Here is a 21,120-nt window from a genome sequence, read left to right on the forward strand (position 1 = left end):
AGGGGTGGGGGCGCCAGCAAATCCCCCTTTCTTTGCAGGGGGGCCTATCATAAAAAGAGAGGGCCTAGGGAGACCCCTCGGTGCTTATCTCCCCTCCCGGATTTCAACTCCCTCCCGGAGGGGGCACGCTTTTAGGAGGGGGGAGGACGTTTATGCTCCGGTGTGGGGCAGGGGAGGGGAACCGCTGCCTCCGTGGTGGGGGAAAGGAAGTTTTCTCTCACTCTTTTTCAGAGGAGAGGTGCATTTTATTTTCCGTATACTCCTTTTTTTTCAAGAGTCATCGTGTGGTTTTCCTCCCCCCCCCCCCCCGGCGGGGTTCCTGGACGGTGCTCCCCCCCCCCCCCGGGTGCCGCCGCCGTCCCCCCCCCCAGCTGCCTGGATGGTGCTCCGGCCGCTGCACTCTCCTGGGTCCATCCCCGGTGGCTTTGTGCCAGCCCTATTGTTGGACACTAGTTGTTACAGAAAGTTAGCTTTAATGCCGTTGAGATTTAATTCCCGATTTACCCAAATGTCTCATTTCTCTTTCCACTTAAGTCACCCAGTATAAAAATAGACTTTATTTAGTTTCTCTCTGTTGACAAAATGACTCCTTTTGGAGCTGAGATCAGGAATGAGTCATCTTAGTCCTTTATTTTCCTCCCTGCCTCTTATTTCCACACGAGAGGCCTGGTGCGCCAATTCCTGCAGGGGTGGGGTCCCGCCCATAGGGCAGTGGGGCGGGGGGCTGCGGAGGCTGAGGGGGGCGGGAGGTTGGGGGGCCGTTGGGGCCCCATCCGGAGACTGGCCTTCGCCGTGTGCGTCACAGCCACAGGTCCAGGGGGAGTTGTGATTGCTTGGCTCTTATATATATAGTTGAGCCCTTTTCCCCTAAGCTGTGCCTTGCCCATTCTTTCCAGAATTGCCTCCATAATTGAATGCTTTTGGATTCTTTGATATATCATACTTTGGTAGTGGTGGAATTAACATTTAGCTTAAAATGATCATTTCTAAACAGTTCATTTTAGGAGTTTCAAGATCAGGTTTAGAAGCTGAGGATCATTATCCTCATGAACTGTGTTTAGACATCATCATCTTCAGTTCTGTAGGACTGTCACCACCAGGATTCCATGCCAAGAAGTCGACTTTTTCATTAGTGGCAGTCCGAGGCTTTCATAGGAGGGGCACTTCTCTGTTCCTTTCTCACAGGGTTGTTGTTTTTTTTTAAATTTCTTTATTGATTAAGGTATTGCATATCCCACCATAACCCCCCTGACCTCCCCCACTCATGCCCTCCCCCCTGTTGTCTGTGTCCATTGGTTAGGCTTATATGCAGGCACACAAGTCCTTGGCTGATCTTTCCCCGTACCCCCACCCTCCCCTACCTTCCCTCTGGGGTTTGACGGTCTGATCCGTGCTTCTCTGTCTCTGGATCTGTTTTTTGTTAATTAGTTTATGTTGTTCATTGTATTCCATAAATGAGTGAGATCATGGGATATTTGTCTCTCTCTAACTGGCTTATTTCACTTAGCATAATGTCTCACAGGGGTTTTATAGAAGGTTTTCTTTAAATTAAAAAAAATTCCTGATGAATTTCTAGTTCTAACTCACTTCACTAGAGGAACTTGGAACTGTTTATAATGTGCTGATTTAACCCAAAGAAAATACCTTCTAAGAAATTAGAACTGATTTCTAGTGTCACTACTTTATTTGGAACAAGTCAAGGTCATTGGTTCCATGATTATGGACTCCTCATTTGTGAATGAAAATAGTAATAACTTGGGCCCACTGAAGAGGAATATTGCTTAAACATTTTTAATACTTGGTTAAATATTATTAGTTATCAGAATACTGTATGTCATGGCTTTTGAATAGTCTGTATTTTGTACTAGAGGCCTGGTGCACGGATTTGTGCACCAGTGGGGTCCTTCAGCCTGGCTGTGGAGGGACCCCCGGAGGGCTCCAGGGCACGTCTAGCCCCTCTCACCAAGCCCTGATTGTCTGGACCTCAGCAGCAAGCTAACTTATCAGTGGGAGCGTCTGACCCCTGGTGGTCAGTGCACGTCATAGCGAACAGTCGAACGGTTGGACACTTAGTATATTAGGCTTTTATGTATATAGACCCACTGCACGAAATTCATGCATGGTTGGGGTCCCTAGCGGCTGCTGGCTGCTGGGCAGGGCCTTCCTTCATTCCGCACCGCCCTCTGGTGGTCTGCACGTGTCATAGCGAGCGGTTGAACTCCTGGTCAGTTGAACTCCCGAGGGGACACTTTGCATATTAGGCTTTTATATATATAGATACTTCCTAAGCAGTTCATGGATTAGCCAGTGACCGATAGCCAGCAGAGTAACCCAAACTCCATTGGCGCTCAGTTAAGGAATGACTTGCCGAAGCCAAGGCAGATAGAGAACAGCTGGGCTTCTACGTGACCATGTTCATGCTACTGAAGCCCAAAGTCACCAAGAATCACTAACCTTCTGGGCATTGCTCATCATATTAGATTCTACATGTGAAACATCTCCAAAAACAAGTTTTAACTATATATGTAACATTATTTTTAAAATAAGCATGCTCATTCACAGACCATTTTCTTGAACCTCTTCTATGTGTCAGACATTTAGAGGTATAGATGCAAAGTATTCCAGTCCTATCCTTGAGCTCAAAGTCTAGAGAGGAGATAAAAAATAGGTTAATTATTAAGCATCATAATAGATATAGAGATATGTAGCGTCATAATAGGTATAGAGATATGAACAAGTGGTGTGGGCTCTTGACAAGTATAGCAGGTAAGGCTAAAGAAATGGTGAAGTTGCTCAGCTGGTGTGGCTCAGTGGTTGAGTGTTGACCCATGAACCAAGAGGTCATTGGTTCGATTCCCAGTCAGGGCACATGCCCAGGTTGTGGGCTCAATTCCCAGTGGGGGGTGTGCAGGAGGCATCCAAATGATGTTTCTCTTTCATCGATGTTTCTATCCCTCTCCCTTCCTCTCTAAAAAAAATCAATAGCCGAAACCGGTTTGGCTCAATGGATAGAGCGTTGGCCTGGGGACTGAAGGGTCCCGGGTTCGATTCCGGTCGGGGGCATGTACTTGGGTTGTGGGCACATCCCCAGTGGGAGATGTGCAGGAGGCGGCTGATTGATGTTTCTCTCTCATCGATGTTTCTAACTCTCTATCCCTCTCCCTTCCTCTCTGTAAAAAATCAATAAAATATATTTTAAAAAAAATCAATAAAAACATCTCTATATGTAAAAGCCTAAGCGGTTGTTTCGACCTGTTGACCAGTCGCTATGGCACGCACTGACCACCAGGGGGCAGACACTCAATGCAGGAGCTTCCCCCTGGTGGTCAGTGTGCTCCCGGAGCGACACTCAGCCAGAAGCCGGGCTCACGGCTGGTTAGTGCAGCTGCGGCAGCGGGAGCCCCTCTCGACTCCTTGGCAGTGCTCCCAAGTGGCGGTGGCAGGCACAGCGAGCGGCATGGTGCCCAGCTTGGGCTCCTCCCTGGCTGCCTGCCGCTTGGTGCACTGCTACATCCCCCAAGGGGTCCTGAATTGCAAGAGGGCGCAGGCCAGACTGAGGGACCCCCCCCTCCCCTTTGCATGAATCCGTGCACTGGGCCTCTAGTATTTTATAAGAAGAAAGAAAGAAATGGTGAAGTTGCCACCTAGGGATTACTGGGTTTTGAAGGATGAGTTTATCAGGCTATAAGGGAGGTTCCAGTCAGAGCAAAGGCATGTGGTCATAAGAGGGGTTGCGCCATGAGGGTGTGATGTAGCATCCAGTGTGGAGAAAGTATAGGGCTAAAGGGAATTCGTTGAAAAATAGGTCCAGAGATTGGATTGGGCAGTGCTGAGAAGGGCCTTGTTTGGCCACAGTAGGAACCTTAAACTATAAGCAGTAGGAAATGGTTAGTTAAAGACTTTTAGGCAGAAAAGCAGTGGAATCAGCTTTGTTTTTTAGTAAGTGAGCTCTGGTAATTCTGAACGATAGGGAAGAGATGGTGCTAGGGAGATAGTGCAGGAGCTTCTGTGATGGAGCTCCTAGTGAGAAATGAAGAGGATGCGGACTGAAGCAGTGGACTGAAGTTTCTAGATGGTGTTGGTAGGCTTTGTATGCCTTGCATATATGTGGGGGGGGGGGGTGTGAGGAAAGAAGAAATCAAGGATGACTTGCATTGTAGCTTGGGAGTTAGTTGTGGGCTGATAACCAGAAATCAGAACTTTTGTGCATCCGTGATTGCTTTTCACTGAGGCTGCATGTGAAAGCTACACATGTATCTAGTGTTGCTGCTATCCCAGACATTTATGAAACATTTTGGCATAACATCAGATTAAGTGTAGAGATCATATAAGAGAAACTCATTATATTATAGTCACATCTTATTTTGGGGGAAAAATAGCTTTATTCAATTTGATCATATGGACTTGGCTTTGAATAATTTGTGGGGCTTTTTTCTTCCAAAAATTCAAATTCATTTTCAGCAGACAAATATTTTTATCACCACTGAGGGTTTTAAATAGAATATGATGCAAACTCTAAAGACCTTGGGGAGACCAATGAAATATTAGTATCTTCCATGTATGTGGTACATTACAGTTCAGAGAATGCTTCCCGTATATTTTCTCATAGAACCCTCTCAGCACCAGTGAGGCGAGTAATATCAATAGCATTTTATAAATGAAGAAACTGAAGCCCAGTGCCGCACTAAAGTTGCACAACTTACACAGACCTAGAACTCCATCGGGCTTTTTACTTTGTCCACTGTTCTTTCTACATTGCTGTTGTTGCCCAAACCAGAGAAGTTGCAAAAATGATTTGAGCAATGATCACATTTGGGGGTAATGCATTTAGAAGGGGACAACACTAAATAGAGATGATAAAGATGATAATCCTAGGCTTGTTAATTAAACAATAAAAGAAAGGACTACTATTACTTTCTAGCTATCACATGTAAAGTACTATTTCTGGGTGGGAAAAGATCTTTTCAGAATTTCTGGTTTCACATGAAAGGCAAGGATGATAAATACTTTTGTCACATCAAATAAAGTTACGGCGTTTGTGCAACTGGTTTCTGTTAGAGCCTGTGGAAAGTTGACTTTGGTATTTGTCTGGGAAACAATAGCACTAGAAAGAGAGAGGCTGTAGATTCCAGCCCACATCTGCAAGCTCTTGCTGGGGGGCCGAGGGACTGGACTCGCCTGGTGTGAGGAATGCGAGCCCTGCAGCTTCAGAGTCACAATTACTTCAATTGAAAGAGATTTGTTCCCACTTCTTTCTTTCTGGGAGCCTTGGATACACAATGTCCGTATTCACCTCTTGCCTCCAAAGCTGGAAAGAGGGAAGAGCTGAAGGAAGTGTTGGTTGGATTATTTGTCCTTCACGTTATGGGTCCTTCTCGTTTCCTAGTGTAAGAATGAGGTTCTTGAAATGTTGATGCATCTCCTCTCAGTAAAGGGCGGATGATCGTGAGCTTGTTTAGATCACGGGGTCTTGATAAATCCATATCCCTTTGGTGCCTTGACATAGTGGAGACACAGTGAACCTCTGCAGAGTCAGTGTATTTACATTTTAGTCCCAGAGCTTCATTCTGATAACTTTCTTAAGTGCTTTTGGAAAGATTTGATACAAGGTGAGTGAAGGGTGTAGTCATCATACTGTGTAAACCCTGGGTCAGTGCAGTTCCTCTTCAGGTAGCATGTTTGGGCACATTTTAGTCTCAGACTTGAAATGTAGCAGCTTTTTTTAGTAGAAAACTTGTGTGTCCTCTTCAAGTACCTGCCCTGCAGGTAGTAGAGAAGGCTTTGTGTTCCCATATTTTTGCAGTGTCATAGGAGACTTTTGACTTGGAGTTCATCCAGGTTGTTAGGAACTTGATGTGCTTCCTAATGAGAACTTAGTATTTAGGGCCCTCCCTGCACAGACCCCTGTCTCCACCTCTTAACCCTCTTCTTGCAGAGGGGTCGCTGGTAGCTCAGCTGTGTGCTGGGAGTTGCCAGGGGCTTACCCTGTTTTGTTTTTTTTTTTTTTTAATTTTTTAAAAAACTCATGTCTCAACCATCACCTCCTTTAAGACCTAACTTAAAAAGTCACTTTCTTTATACACTGATCATTTTCTACTTTGTGTTGTGTTTAGCCAAAACTTTATTTTGCATTTGTAAGTGAGATTTGTGAACATAATCTCAAGGACACTGATACTATCATTGCTTCCATGTTATGTTTAAGTTTCCCCTCAACCCCGAAGTCTATACAGCGCGGAAGCAGAGAAGGCTCTGGGAGGGTCCTGCGTGTGCATTGACTCTGGCTCTCTTGTCTTGCAGACCTGTTGGCCGTTATTGCCTCCATGGCCACCTCAGTCCTCGGCTCTGTATCAGAAAGTAAGTTTCTAAATTTGTGGATATTATTATTTTTTAAAAATTTATTTTTATTGATTTCAGAGAAGAAGGGAGAGGGAAAGAGATAGAAACATCAGTGATGAGAAAGAACCATTGGTCGACTTGCCTCCCGCACGCCCCCCACTGGGGGTTGGGCCCCCAACCTGGGCATGTGCCCCTGACTGGGATCAAACCTGGGACCCTTCAGTCCACAGGTCGACACTCCACCCATTGAGCCAAACCAGCCAGGGCTGTGGATATAGTATTAATTTTTCTCCCTTAGGGAAAAGCAATAGATTTTTGGCTTAGATTTTGGGGATACATATGAAAGCAAGACATTGTACATGGTTGGCTGAAAATACAGTGATTGAGGTCACTATTTTTCTCATCTTGTAGTGGAAGGAAAGAAAAAAAAATATTTCTTTGGATTCTGGCCGATGTGGCTTCGTTGGTTGGAGTGTTATCCTGTACACCAAAAGGTGGTGGGTTTGATTTCCATCAGGGCACATGCCCAGATTGTGGGTTCAGTCCCAGGTTGGGGCGCATGCAGGAGGCAACCAATCAATGTTTCTCTCTTTCCCTCCCTTCCTCTCTGTAAAATCAAATTTTTTTTAAAGAGTATTTCTTTGGTCTTTTAAAAATTTTCCTCACTTTCAGCTTTTCTGTTGTATTTAACTCCATTGATTTAATCCAATTCTTGATTCCTTCCTTGATAACTAATTATTTTCTGTTTAGTCTTTCTTTAATGCTTTTTTTTTTTCTTGTAAACTTTAATTTCGGGCAGGAATTAATTTTTATATTTTTCTCTGCTATATTCATTTCTAGTCTATTGACTTCAACAGTTGCCTCTGTTATTTTTTTTTTAACTTTTAATTTTGGAAATGTACATTCAGAAAAGTTTGAAGACTAATACAGTGAAGGTCTGTATACTGTATATTTTAGGTTGTGCCATGTGAAATTGGTATTTCCGTAGGTCTAACCTGGTCTAATATTGGTAATTTAATGTGGTTCATTATATATTTAATTTTCGTTATCATTTTCTCTGAGTTCTTTGCAATTGAGTTGCAGGGATCGTGACGCTTTACTTGTAACTACTCATAAGAACAAGAACATGATCTTATATAACACGGTATAATTATACAAGTGCAACGATCAGTTCAGGAAATTTAACATTGATATACGTTTATTCACTATACAGTCCATTTTCAGATTTTCTATTTGTTCCAAATAATGTACTTTATAGAAATTTAGTTCGCCTGTTCCCATCCAGGATCTCATGCATTGTATTTGGTTGTCATGTTTCTTTAGTGTCTTTGAATCTGGAACTGTTTCTTAGCCTCCGTCTTTTATGACATCGACAATTTGAAGGATAAGGGCCAGTTGCTTTGAGGAGTGTCTGCCAGGTTGGGCTTGTCTGATTGCCCTATGAGTAGTCAGGTTACCCATTCCTGGCAGGAGGAGAATGTGAGTGATGTGTGCAGCCTCCGTAAATTGGAAGAGGGGCACATGAGGCCATTTGTCTTATTATCAGTGATTTCAACTTTGATCATTTGAATAAGGAAATGTCTGCTAGACTTTTCCAATCTGCAGGTACTGTTTTTTTCTTTTGTAATTAGTACGTAATCTCTGGGAAGATACTTCTCTGAGGGGGATGGAGTCATGCTAAGTGTAGGCACATAATCAGTTATGCTGTTGACATAGCTGTTTAACTGTTAGTTTCAGCCCAGTGACAAGGGAAACCAAGAAACTCATTAGAGGCACTGAGCTGAATGCAGTTCTTGATTTTTGTGAACCTGATAGGGAATCTTGAGCCAGTTGAGCAGGTGAGAATGTGTGAGGCAGCACGTGTGGCCTGGGAAAAGGGCAATCCATTTATGTAAATGGTTTTGAAATATTATGTTTGCCCTGATGCCCAAACACAAAGCAGTGGAGCTTCTGTTGGTGGACCTGGGCGTGGGGGGATGAGAAGAAGATTATCCTCTGATATAACCTCATTGTGTGGTTGAGGGTATTAATAACTGAGTCAAACTTGGCATAAAGATAAGGTGAGTGGTTGAACATGTTTTCCTTATACAGTGTTTCATCCAGCCCAACTTACCTTTTTTGATTTTTAACTTTTTGTTATATAAAAAAATTTAAACCAACTTTACTTTTTTATTTTTTAAACCAACTTTACTTTTAATCATTTAAAAACCTTCTGGTTTGCCCTAGCCGGCTTGGCTCAGTGGATAGAGCATCGGCCTGCTGACTGAAGGGTCCCAGGTTCGATTCCGGCCAAGGGCACATGCCTGGGTTGTGGGCTCCATTCCCAGTGTGGGGTGTGCAGGAGGCAGCCAATCAATGATTCTCTCTCATCATTGATGTTTCTCTCTCTCTCCTTCTCCCTTCCTTTCTGAAATCAATAAAGAAATATATTTAAAAACCTTCTGGTTTCATTTTAGTGCTGTTCCTTTGGGAACCTCAGCCAAGGAAGAGATGGAGAGATTCTGGAGTAAGAATGCTGGTTCAAACCGCCCTCTGTCTCCTCATATCACTATCTACAGGTAAGGGCTCTGGGACCAGGGAACCTAGCAGGTGGGGGCGAAAGTGCTGGACTGGCCCATGGCCTCCCTGGTTATTTCCCTCAGGCCTTTTATAAAAAGACTAGAGGCCGGGTGCACAAAATTCATGCATGGGTAGGGTCCCTAGGCCTGGCCTGCGATAGGGGCTGAGTGGGGCCTTCCGGCTGCTGGCCAGGGCCTTCCTTCGTTCCGCGCCACCCCCTGGTGGTCAGTGCTTGTCATAGCAAGCGATCATCGAACTCCGGGTTGAGCTCTCAAGGAGACACTTTGCATATTAGCCTTTTATATATGTAGATGGCTAAATTCTATCTTTTGGGCTTATAAGGGTAATCTATCCTACAGAGCTCCCATTTGGAAAGTCCTGGTAAGTCAAAATGTTGTCCATCAAAAAAAAAACTACAAACTATTTTGAAGCAATTTCAAATTTGCCTAAATGTTGCAGAAATAGTACACAGAGTTCAAGTATACCTTAAATGGGATTCACAAGGTGTCAATATTTCTGAGGGCTTTAAAACAAGTGCAACCCTGGTTGGTGTGGCTCAGTGGTTGAGTATTGTCCCATGCACCAAGAGGTTGCTGGTTCAGTCTTGGTCAGGGCACATGCCTGTTTGCAGGCTTGATCCAGTAGGGGGTGTGCAGGAGGCAGCTGATCAATGATTCTCCCTCATCATTGATGTTTCTATCTCTCTTTCTCCCTTCCTCTCTGAAATTAGTAAAAATATATTTTAAAAAAAAACATTAAAAATGTGCTACTTAAAAAAAAATGAACAAGTGCAGAGAGGATGATGCAGTTTCTATTACATCTGTAACAAGTTAGCACAATTGTGGCTTACAGCAAACATTGATTATCCAGCGGTTCTGAGGTCAGAGTCTGACAACGTCTCCCTGGGCTAAAGTCAAGGTGTGGGCAGTGCTGGTCCCTTCTGGAGGTTCCAGGGCAGAATCACTTCCTGGTCTTTTCCAGCTTCTAGCAGCTGCTCTGAATTCCTTGGCTTGTGGCCCCTTCCTCCATCTTCCTAACCAGCAGTGATGGGTCAAGTTCGTCTTCCATCAACACTTTGACCTGCTTCCATTTCACATTCTTCCCTGACTGTCCTCTTCTGCCACCCTTGCAATTACATTGGGCCCATCCAGATCATCCAGGGCGGCCTTCTTATCTGAAGGTGAGCTTGGTCTGCAGTCCTACAATACTAGGGAGGTTGTTATCTGCCTTCCACTGTCCCTTAATACTTGCGTATGTGCTTCCTGAAATCAAGGACTCTTCATTGTGCAGTCATCCCAGCCAGACGTTAACACCCGACTGGCGTGGTTCAGTGATTGAGGGTCGACCCCAAAACCAAGAGAACACTGTTTGATTCCCAGTCAGAACATATGCCTGATTTTGGGCTCAAACCCTAGAAGGGGACGTGCAGGAGGTAGCCGATCAATGATTCTCTCTCATCATTGATGTTTCTATCTCTATCCCTCTCCTTCCTGTCTCTCTAAAAATCAATAAAATCATTTAAAAAAAAAGAAAGTTAACATTGATCCAGTCAGCATCCAATCATCAGGTTCCACACATATTTTGCTGGTTGTCCCAGTGATGTCCCATATGTAGGTCCGCGACCCCACCAGGCCGTGTATTGCTCAGTGGTCTTTTTAACCTCCCTCAGGATGGAACAGTTTTTAGTTTTCCTTATCTTTTATGACCTTGACATTTTTAGAATGTTGCTTATTTTAGGTTTGTCTGACGCATTCTTGTGATTTACACATTATGGGCAGGACTACCTCTGAGAGATGATGTGCTCTTAATCTATGTTTCTGGGAGGCACCTGGTGGTTTAGTCCGTTACTGCTGATGCAGACTTGCATCATAGATTAAGATGTGTCTGCTAGGTTTGTGTTATTAATACTGAGTTTGTGGGGAGATACCCTGAGGCTATAAATACTCTATTTCTCACCAGACTTTTACCCACCTGAATCGTTATTACTATGATGGTTGCCAAGCAGTGGTTTTTCTAATTCCATCATACCTTCTCGATTCATTTATTACTAGGGTGAGGCTTGCTTTCTTCATTGGTACAGACTCAAGGATTCGTAAAAGGAAAAACTCATTCATAGCTCCTCCACTTTTGTGAAACCAAAAAGAAAACAACACAGTTTCTTCTCAATGTCACCAATGTTTAGGGTTTTCCCCCACACCAACCAGTTTTCCAATTCTGGGCACCAATTGGACCTTCTGTGATCTGAACACTACCTACCTGACAGTATGACACTAACTGTCTGAAGTTAGCGAAGGCCCCACAGGTTAGGGCTCAGTCCCACATGACTGCCCCACTTCACATAGGTTGAGACCTGTATTCTACTGGCCAGGATCAGTTGGCTTCCCAGGATCCCTGCCTTGGGTTCAGTGATTTGGGCTCACAGAACTTGGAAACGTCTACTTACATGAACTCATTTATTATAAAGGATATTACAAATGATATCGGTTCCTGTGTGTATATAGTTCCTGACCTGAAGATGTATTTAAACCTAAAAACTCTCCAGCCCTAGCTGGTTTGGCTCAGTGGGTAGAGCGTTGGCCTGCAGACCTAAGGGTTCCAGGTTCGATTTTGGTCAAAGGCATGTATCTCAGTTGCAGGCTCAATCCCCAGCCCCAGGTCAGGGCACTTGCGGGAGGCAACCAATTGATGTGTCTCTCTCACATAGATGTTCCTTTCTCTCTCTTCCTCCCTTCCATTCTCTCTAAAAGTCAATGGAAATATATCCTTGGGTGAGGATTAACTACAACAGCAAAAAAAAAAAACCCACACACAAAAACCAAAAAAAAAAAAAACACCTTCTCCATGGAGGCTTCATCATATGGGCATGATCATTTAGTAATGCAACCTCAAGCCCCTCCCCCTTCCTGGAAGAAGGTGGGGGAGGGCTGAAAGTTCCAAGCTTCTAATCATGGTTTGGTCTTTATGGTGACCAGCCCACATCCAGAGTCCCCTCATTAGAACAAAGGATGCTCTTATCACCCAGGAAATTCCAATGGATTTAGGGACTGTGGGTCAGGAGCCAGGGTCGAAGACCAAATGTTAGGACAAAAGATGCTCCTGGCGCCCTGCTACTCGGGAGATAGTAAGGTTTTTTGTGTTTTTTTTAAAAATATTTTTTTAAATATATTTTATTGATTTTTTACAGAGAGGAAGGGAGAGAGATAGAGAGTTAGAAACATCGATGAGAGAGAAACATCGATCAGCTGCCTCCTGCACATCTCCCACTGGGGATGTGCCCGCAACCCAGGCACATGCCCCTGACCGGAATCGAACCTGGGACCCCTCGGTCCGCAGGCCGACGCTCCGTCCACTGAGCCAAACCGGTTTCGGCGATAGTAAGGTTTTAGGTGCTCTGTTTCAAGAACCAGAGCAGAGAGGAGAGGTAGAGGTAGGTAGATGCCCATAGGGTTACACTGTTGCGCTCATCTGTTTTGATGTTGAGGTTGTTCCAGACTTGGCCAGTGGGCATTCTTCAGGGTGGGCCTGTGAAATCATGATGCTAGATGTGCTCATTGCTACCAGCTGTCCTTGCTTCTAGACCCTGTCAGTAGATAGAGCTAGGGCACGTGTGTGCACACACAGCATGCATGTACATGTGTGTCTGTTATCTGTGTCCTCAGAAGTAGCACTGATAGCTGTAATGCCAGTGTCTTCCCGAAGATCTCCTTTCTGGCTAACCCAGTGCAGCGTCCTGAGCGCTGCTGCCCTCTTTCCTTGTGTTCTTGCCAGGGAGCCTGGCCATTCTTCAGCCACCTCCACACATACCACAGCCCTTCAGACTTTCCCAAGCCGGATTCCAGAAATAGTTCTGATTGCAGAAATTGGACGAATGTCCAATATTAAAACAGAAGGATACTGATAAGTGATCTCAATCCTTACTACTTTATGGTGAAACTTTTTCTTAAGACATAAAAGATTTGGGGGAGGATTATAATGATAAAGAACTCTTCAAATTATTCTGAATCTATATTTAAAGCCCTGGCCTTTCTTCATGGGTCATACAACAAATGTAGTGGGCTGGTGAGGTGAGTCTTGTCCGTTTGTCCTGTTTTGAAATTCTAGACACACTTGTGGACAAAAGAGAAATAGCAGTGAACAGGGGCTGTCTCCAAGGTGACATGTCTGGGAAAGACGCCCAAGAAGTCTGGAGTCATAGTTCCTATTTCTAAGTTCTGGAGTTTTTTTGGAGGAGGCATGAAGTAAATGGTTGAGTTAGCAGTTTCTGAAGCACTCTTTAGTTCAATATATTGAGTCAGTTTATCAAAGCAAAAGTGTATATAGGGATTAAGCTATCAGGAGAAAATGAGTTCTTCAAAAGGATGTTAGAAAAAAATTTTAGCCCGGCAGGTGTGGCTCAGTTGGGTATCTTCCCATGCACCAAGAGGTCACCGGTTCGATTCCCAGTCAGGGCACATGCCCAGGTTGCGTGCAGGAGGCAGCCAATTTCTGTTTCTTTCTCCCTCTCCCTTTCTCACTAAGCATTAATGAAAACATAACGTTGTATGTCAACTATAACTGAAAATAAAATTTAAAAAAACAGGAGTTCAAGGATGGTTGTATATTATATGAAACAGTGGATAAATAAATCTCACTTAGGTTTCCTTCTACTTCAGTTTTATGCCTGGAGAAACGGAAGGCCCCGGGGTTGTATTCTAGTGACTATTTCCTAACTGTGCAGGTTTATTAGTGTGTTTGACCTTGTTGCTTCTCTTCATGAAAGGAGGTGCTTGCGTTGCCATTCATGCCTCTTTTCAGCTCCGTCAGTGGTACAGTCTGGTCAAAGGGAAGGCTGCTGCTTAAAGAGATCAGTGCTCTTATTTAAAAACGAGAACGTGGACACACATGAATGTGAAAGCTGATTGTTTCTGTTTAAATACTGCCTGTTTCCACAGTGGTTTCTGTTCTCTTGGCAAGAGTGGACTCTAGTGTGGTGTCATCTTCTCCTTTTTTTTTTTGTTAATCCTCCCCAGAGAATATCCTGTTGGCTTTTTTTTAATAGAGAGTAGAAGGGAGGGGTAGAGACAGAGAGAGAGAGAAACATCGATGTGAGACATATCAATGGTTGCCTGCAACATGCACCCCAACTGGAGCCGGGTTAGAGCCTGCAACCAAGGTACGTACACTTGACCAGAATCAAACCCACTACCCTTCAGTCCATGGGCTGATGCTCTAACCACTGAGAAAACTGGCTAGGGCTCATCTTTTTTTTTTTTTTTAAGTTTTTTTTTTTTGTTTTTTTTTTTTTTTTACAGAGAGGAATGGAGAGAGATAGAGAGTTAGAAACATCGATGAGAGAGAAACATTGATCAGCTGCCTCCTGCACACCTCCTACTGGGGATGTGCCCGCAGCCAAGGTACATGCCCTTGGCTGGAATCGAACCTGGGACTTTTCAGTCTGCAGGCCAACACTCTATCCACTGAGCCAAATCGGTTAGGGCTAAAGTATGTTTTTTATTGGTTTTAGAGAGAGGGAGTGAGAGGAAGAGAGAGATAGAAACATCAATGATGAGAGAGAATCATTGATGGGCTGCCTTCTGCACAATCCCTACTGGAAATCGAGCCTATGAACCTACAACTGGGGGATGTGTCTTGACTGGGAATTGAACTGTGACCTCCTGGTTCATGGGTCAACACTCAACCACTGAGCCACACTGGCCAGGCTAGGGCTCATCTTTTCCTTTTTTCAGTTGCTTTTATGTTTCTTTGCAGTTGGTCTCTTCCCATGGCGATGTCCATTGGCCACCGCGGCACTGGTGTTGCCTTGAGTGCAGGTACGTATGTCTGTTTTTGTGCACGCACACACCACACACACATGCACACGCACACGCACACGCGCACGCACACTTCTGTGAATAACTTTGCTGTTTCTTTAGCTCCAGGCACTGCCTTCCTTGCAACTCAGCAACTTGATTTAGAGAAAATGATGAGTCTATTTTAAGCTTATTGTTCATTCATTGCTTTAACAATTAATTATGAGTTTCCATTATGCTCAGGTTCTTTGCTTAGGGATTTTAAAATCATCCTTAGCACATCTTGCTGGCATATTTACTGAAATCACAGTGCAGAGATAGAAATGTAATAGAGATGGGCTGGCTGACTGAAAGTTGACCCAACATAATCTGAGGTCAGTCATCAGCCTTATTCTTACAGAGACTCAGTTTTAGCCCCATTCCTTGTCATGCAGAATTGATCAGGCCCAAGGACTGACTCACTCTCCAGTCTCCCTGTCTCAGCTACAGACCACAGTGTCTGCCTGTTTGTGTGATGTGAGTATAGCCCCGGGGTGATTGTACCCTGGTCTTAGTTCATCCTTTTCCGGTAGTGAGGTTTGTTACAGGTTCTGGGATTGGATGCATCTTTCCACAGGAGGGAGATAGTTTGTAAGAGGATCAGCTGTGTTTTAAACGTTCTCTGCTGGAGATATGCTCATAATATTTTTGTTTTTCATAATATGCTCAGGGTTCTTCCTAGGCTTCTTTTGTATTTATTTATTTTTAATCCTCACCGAGGATGTTTTTCCATTGATTTTTAGTGAGTGGAAGAGAGAGGGAAAGACAGAGAGAGATGTTGATGTGAGAGAGACACATCAATTGGTTGCCTCCTGCACAGGGAGGAGCCTGCAACCAAGGTATGTGCCCTTGACTGGAATTGAACCCGGGACCCTTCACTCTGCAGGCTGACGCTCTATCCACTGAGCCAAACCAGCCAGGGCTCCTAGGCTTCTGAGGACTATTTTACTGAAGTAGTTGTGGTCATCAGCAAGGCTGGTGGCTTCAGTGTAGGAGTCCTGCATTTAGGGAGCTGCAGCTGAGACAGTGGCAGAAGTTATCTAAAGCCACGTCTCTGCTACATGCAGCCAGATTCGTTTTGCTGGTGACGAGGTGAGGATGGGCACTCCCAGCTAAGATTTGATGCTGTCATTCCTTGGGCTGGGGAAGGGACGGAGTCCTGGCATAAGGATAACTGTGTCACCTGGGAATCCGGGGATGGTTTCTGGTGGTTAACCTACTTGCACTGAAATAACTGGATACATTCAAGATTAGGCTATTTCAACTATAAGTTCATCATCGCTGTATTTCTGCTTGCTTGAGTCTTGTCATTATTAAATGGATGCTTTCTGCTTAGTGAGGGGTATTGATGAGCAACCTCACCCTGCAAGCACTGGGAGAACAAGAGCAGCTTATTTCTCAGGCTGTAGTTCCCTGTGTTGCCTAAGCGTATCTATCACCACTGAATGGAAACAGTCTGATCATGGCCTCTGATGATAAAGTATTCGTTTGCTGAAATTAAATATATTTTTTTCACAACTGTACTTAGTAATTACTTGTTTTTTTTCTTTACCCCTTTGAATGACCATGTAGTCAGCATGTATCCTGTTCTTCCCGGTTCTCCCTGGCTCCAGGGCGGGAGGTAGTAGCTGTTCTCTGTGGCAGCAGCCCCCATGTTCCCTCCAGTGCTGAAGGGAACAGAGGTCGCCAGGTGGATGACTTAGGCGACTTCGTCAACTCTCTGAACCTCAGTTTATTCCTTATAAAATGGCATATTAATAATGCCTCTCCCAGAATTGATGGGATTTCAAGAAACTAGACTCTGGATGTTGACTTACAGGAACAGGGATGAGAAGCACGATCAATTTAACAGCAGCCTCTCGGAGAGCGATGTGCACTGGCCAGATGGCAGCGAGGCGAGGCTCATTTGGCCTGAAATGAATCAGTCCCAGCAACGTGATCTTTGCATGTTGTGGCTCGCTTCCAATTGATTTTTCACACATCAGCAAGAAAAAAATTTATAAAAAATATTTTTGAATCATGTCAGGCTTAGAATCTTCTATTTTTACTGTTCTATTACTATTATTTGCCTTTCCTCTTAGATTGAAATTCAGGCCTCCACCGCTGCCTAAATGCCCCGCCTAATCTGCCCCCTGACGCCTCTCTGCCTGAGCCCCCCTTGCTCTCTGCTCCCTCCTCACGGGCCCTCAGGCCCCGGGCGCAGAGCCGCTGCGGGTTTCATTCCCAGCCTGTGCCATGTGTGGTTAGTTTCCTCACAAAAGTGTCATCTTGATGTGCTTTGCTTGCTGCCATATCTGCAGTAGCTTCTATTTCTAGATCTATTGCTAATTTTTAGTTTCATAGCACTGTCCTTCATAGTTCTTATCACACTGGTTGTTTCTTTCATAGTTTTTATTATATAACTAGAGGCCCAGTGCACGAAATTTGTGCACGAGGGGGGGGTCGGGGTGGGGTGGGGTGGGGAGAGTGTCCCTCAGCCCAGCCTGCACCCTCTCCAATCTGGGACCCTTGGGGGATGTCCAACTGCCGGTTTAGGCCCAGTCCCAGTAGAATCGGGCCTGAACCGGCAGTTGGACATCCCTCTCACAATCCGGGACTGCTGGCTCCTAACCGCTCGCTTGCCTGATTGCCCCTAATCGCTTCTGCCTGCCAGCTTGATCACCCCCTAACTACTCTCCCCTGCCAGCCTGATTGACGCCTAACTGCTCCCCTACCGGCCCGATCGCCCCCAACTGCCCTCCCCTGCCAGCCCGATGGCCCCCAACTGTCCTCCCCTGCTGGCCTGGTTGCCCCCAGCTGCCCTCCCCTGTTGGCCTGTTGGCCCCCAACTACCTTCCCCTGCCGCCATCTCGTGACAACGTGAGGGTGGCCATCTTGTGATGATGTCATGCAGCACCATCTACGTTTTTATTATATAGGATTTGTAATTATTTTGTTTGCTTAATTCTTATAAATTTGTCTCTTATTAGACTGTAGAGATTGGGGCCTGCGTCTGTCTTATTTACACTCATACGCTCTGGCACTTAGGAAATCTTTATTTACTAAATGAGTAAATAAATGGATGTTTGCATGCAGTGTCCTTTCAGAAAGAACTGTTCATTCCTCCTACCTTCTAATTAATCTCCGGTTACACATTGGAAATTGGGGAATGCTATTAATAGCCTCTCCCCTCAAGGGTGGAGGAGTCTAAGGAGTAAGACAAGTGTTACTATACACTGTGATAACTTTAATAGAGAGGAGACCCCAGGGGAGAGGCCAGCTGAAGGAGTGGGGGAGCTCGAGGGAAGGATGAGTTGAAAGGTCATGACAAGGAGGTGGAGGAGGGCATTCCAGTAGAGAAGTGACCTTAGCCACAGGCCTAGGGATGGGAAGCGCCAGTCGCTGGAGTGATGACTAGGGCTGCTGCTGGAGAGCAGGGCCTGTGGGAGAGAGAGCGCGGAGTGGCCTTGGTTCGCACACTGGGACTTGGTCCTGTGGCCGTGGGGGTCGGAGAGGTTCCTGCTCTCGTTTCTTCCAGCAGCAGAGCAGCTGGCCGAGACAGGAGGTGTTCGTTCAGACTGTAGAGACTTGGTGGCCCATGTAGAATTCCAGAAAGCATGTTGAACTTGAAAAGAATGGTGACACTAGTTTGACTTTAAAATAGAATTTATTGAAAAAGAACTTTACAAACAATTCTTTAAAAGATAGAAAGAGGTGGCTAGTAACACCCTTCCATTGCTTAGGTTCTGTGGGGATTGATATACTCACAATTTTTCATAGTGAAGATGGTGTGGAAATCTGGATGAGACTAGGTAAATTCCTTGAGAACGGCAGGTGAGAACTGAGGGAGACGGAAAGGGTAAATTAGCATGATGAACAGATAGCAATAAAAGGAGTGACTAGGAAAAGCAGACACGGTGCCGAACAGTAGGTGTGCAGGGGAATGGAGCTGTGAACGAGCTGTGCTCTGGACGCAGGTGCTCCAACTTGTTGGGTGCTGTCAGAGCCAGCTCAGACGTCACCTTGGTGGTGGCTGGTGGGCAGCTGTGATGGGCTCTCGTGGTTGTCTCCTCAGGGGTCTCTCTTTTTGGCTTGTCGGCCCTGTTGCTCCCTGGGAACTTTGAGTCTCATCTGGAACTGGTGAAGTCCTTGAGTCTGGGGCCGGTGCTGATCCATTCAGCCAAGTTTGCGCTCGCCTTCCCTCTCATGTATCACACCTGGAACGGGATCCGACACTTGGTAAGTTCATTGAGATTCGGGCCTTTCCCGGGTGAAGGGAGTGGAGAGGCTGGGAGGGCTCTCTCCTTCGTTGTCTGGGTTCAGTACTGTTCTGAGAGTTACTTGTGCTGGGCCTTTGCTCAGGGGGTTCCTGGGTAGCTCTGCTGGGGACAGAGCTGAGCAGTGTTAGGCCTGACAGTTTTCAGAGGGTTGTTACTACAAGAGACCCCTGAAGCCAGGCCATCCATCTGGCATGGAAGACATATTTCCTAGACCAGTGGTTCTCAACCTTCTGGCCCTTTAAATACAGTTCCTCATGTTGTGACCCAACCATAAAATTATTTTCGTTGCTACTTCATAACTGTAATGTTGCTACTGTTATGAATTGTAATGTAAATATCTGATATGCAGGATGGTCTTAGGCGACCCCTGTGAAAGGGTCGTTCGACCGCCAAAGGAGTCGTGACCCACAGGTTGAGAACCGTTGGTCTAGACAAAGATGTGGTGCCTCCTGGCTCAGGCACTGTTGCAGGCTCAGGGATTCCATTGTGAGCCAGAGGAACATGGTTGCTGCTTTCAGTCTGACATTCCTGTCAGCCCAGAGTGAGGTGTGGCTGGTTTCAAAATACACTGACTTTTGTATCTTTGTTGTTGTTCATCCTCACCCGAGAATATTTTCTATTGATTCTTAGAGACAGTGGAAGGGAGGTGGAAAGACAGAGAGAGAGACATTGATGTGAGAGAGACACCAATTGGTTGCCTCCTGCACTCGACCCCAACCACGGCCAGGGATTGAGCCTGCAACTGAAGTACGTGCCCTTGACCAGAATCAAATCTGGGACCTTCAGTCCACGGGCCGACGCTCTGTCCACTGAGCCAAAATGGCCAGGGCTGACTTTTGCTATCTTGACATTGAATTGCATTACCTGTTTTTGGTCTTTGTTTATTTTTCACTACTGGAGAAAACAAGGCCATTGTTAACAGAAACTGGGTGCCTAGGATGCCAGGGTTTCTTTTATTTCTTTCTTTTTTTTTTTTTTTTTAGTTAATTCTCACCCAAGGATATTTTTCCATTGATTTTTAGGGAGAGTAGGAGAGAGAGGAAAAGACAGAAACATCGATGTGAGAGAAGCACATCAATTGGTTGCCTCTTGCATGGGAGGGTGGGGAAGGACAGGGGGACTTAGGTTGGAAGGAACCTGCCACCAAGATATGTGCCCTTGACCGGAATCAAACCTGGGACCCTGTGGTCTACAGGCCGACGCGCTATCCACTGAGCCCAACCGGCTAGGGTGGATCCCAGATTTCAGTATTGGGTTTAGGAATGTTTTGATGGCCTGAGAACCTTGGGGTCGGTTTAGACTCGTGTATCTTCTTTATAAAGAAAATCACTCCCTCCTCCAGCACCTTTGAGATTTCGAATTCTGTGTCTCCCCACCCCTAGTCTTGCTTCCTTTCCCAGGAAGACAAATACAGTTCAGTCTGGTTTCCCGTTAGCCGGAGCCATCTGTCACATGGATGCTTTTGCCTGAATTGACCTTTTATAGCTTCCATGTCAGAGTCTAGAGACAAGCACTTTGTGTGTTTCAATCGTGTCCAATAGATAGTTTAAAAGAATAGAAAAGTGGGAGACAAATGACTGTAAACGTCAGTGTGTCTGTCAGCTGTTCTGGGACAGCGCTCAGTATCATCAGTGATGGCTTTACCTCCCTGGACTTCCCCAGAGCAGAGCCCTCAGGAGCACTGACCAGCTTCCTCGAGCGCGGCCGCCGGGCGGGGCCTTGCATCTGTGGGCTTTCCTGTCAGTCTCGGGGGGCGGGGCGGGTAAAGAATCTCAGAACGAAGGTGTAGTTTTTTGTGTTTTTTTTTTTTTTTTAAATCCTGGCTGATTCTGATTTTCTTTTAGAGGGAGGGAAGGAGGGAGGAAAGAGAAACATTGATGTGAGAGAGAAACATTGAACCCTCGACCTTTTCTTGGTGGCAGGACGTTGCCGAGCCACCGAGCCAGAGAGCGTGGCTTTCCTTCGCCTGTACACCTGCCGTCACTTTTCTCTTAGCAAGTGCGGCTCTGAGTGTGGAGCAGGCGTCTGTTCTGCGCAGCCAGGACTCTTGTCCCCGAGCTGATGCCTGGTGCTCCGGAGAGCACCTTCCCGCCCGCCCAGCAGGGCTCACACTGTGAGACTGGCCCTGATGAATCTGA

The 21,120-nt window shown here is 45.5% G+C and overlaps 1 protein-coding gene across 1 annotated transcript in view; it reads left to right on the forward strand.

The window, feature by feature from the left end:
* The window catches only part of SDHC (succinate dehydrogenase complex subunit C), a 25,668-nt gene that overhangs the window by 2,105 nt on the left and 2,443 nt on the right, over positions 1-21,120 (forward strand). Inside the window, exons 3-6 of the mRNA XM_014445670.2 lie at positions 6,298-6,354; positions 8,793-8,894; positions 14,644-14,705; positions 18,778-18,941. Coding sequence (XP_014301156.2) covers positions 6,298-6,354; positions 8,793-8,894; positions 14,644-14,705; positions 18,778-18,941 — 385 coding nt within the window. The remainder of the gene's footprint in view (positions 1-6,297; positions 6,355-8,792; positions 8,895-14,643; positions 14,706-18,777; positions 18,942-21,120) is intronic.

The sequence above is a fragment of the Myotis lucifugus genome, unplaced genomic scaffold (genome assembly GCF_000147115.1).
Source record: "Myotis lucifugus unplaced genomic scaffold, Myoluc2.0 scaffold_478, whole genome shotgun sequence".
Lineage (NCBI taxonomy): Eukaryota > Metazoa > Chordata > Mammalia > Chiroptera > Vespertilionidae > Myotis > Myotis lucifugus.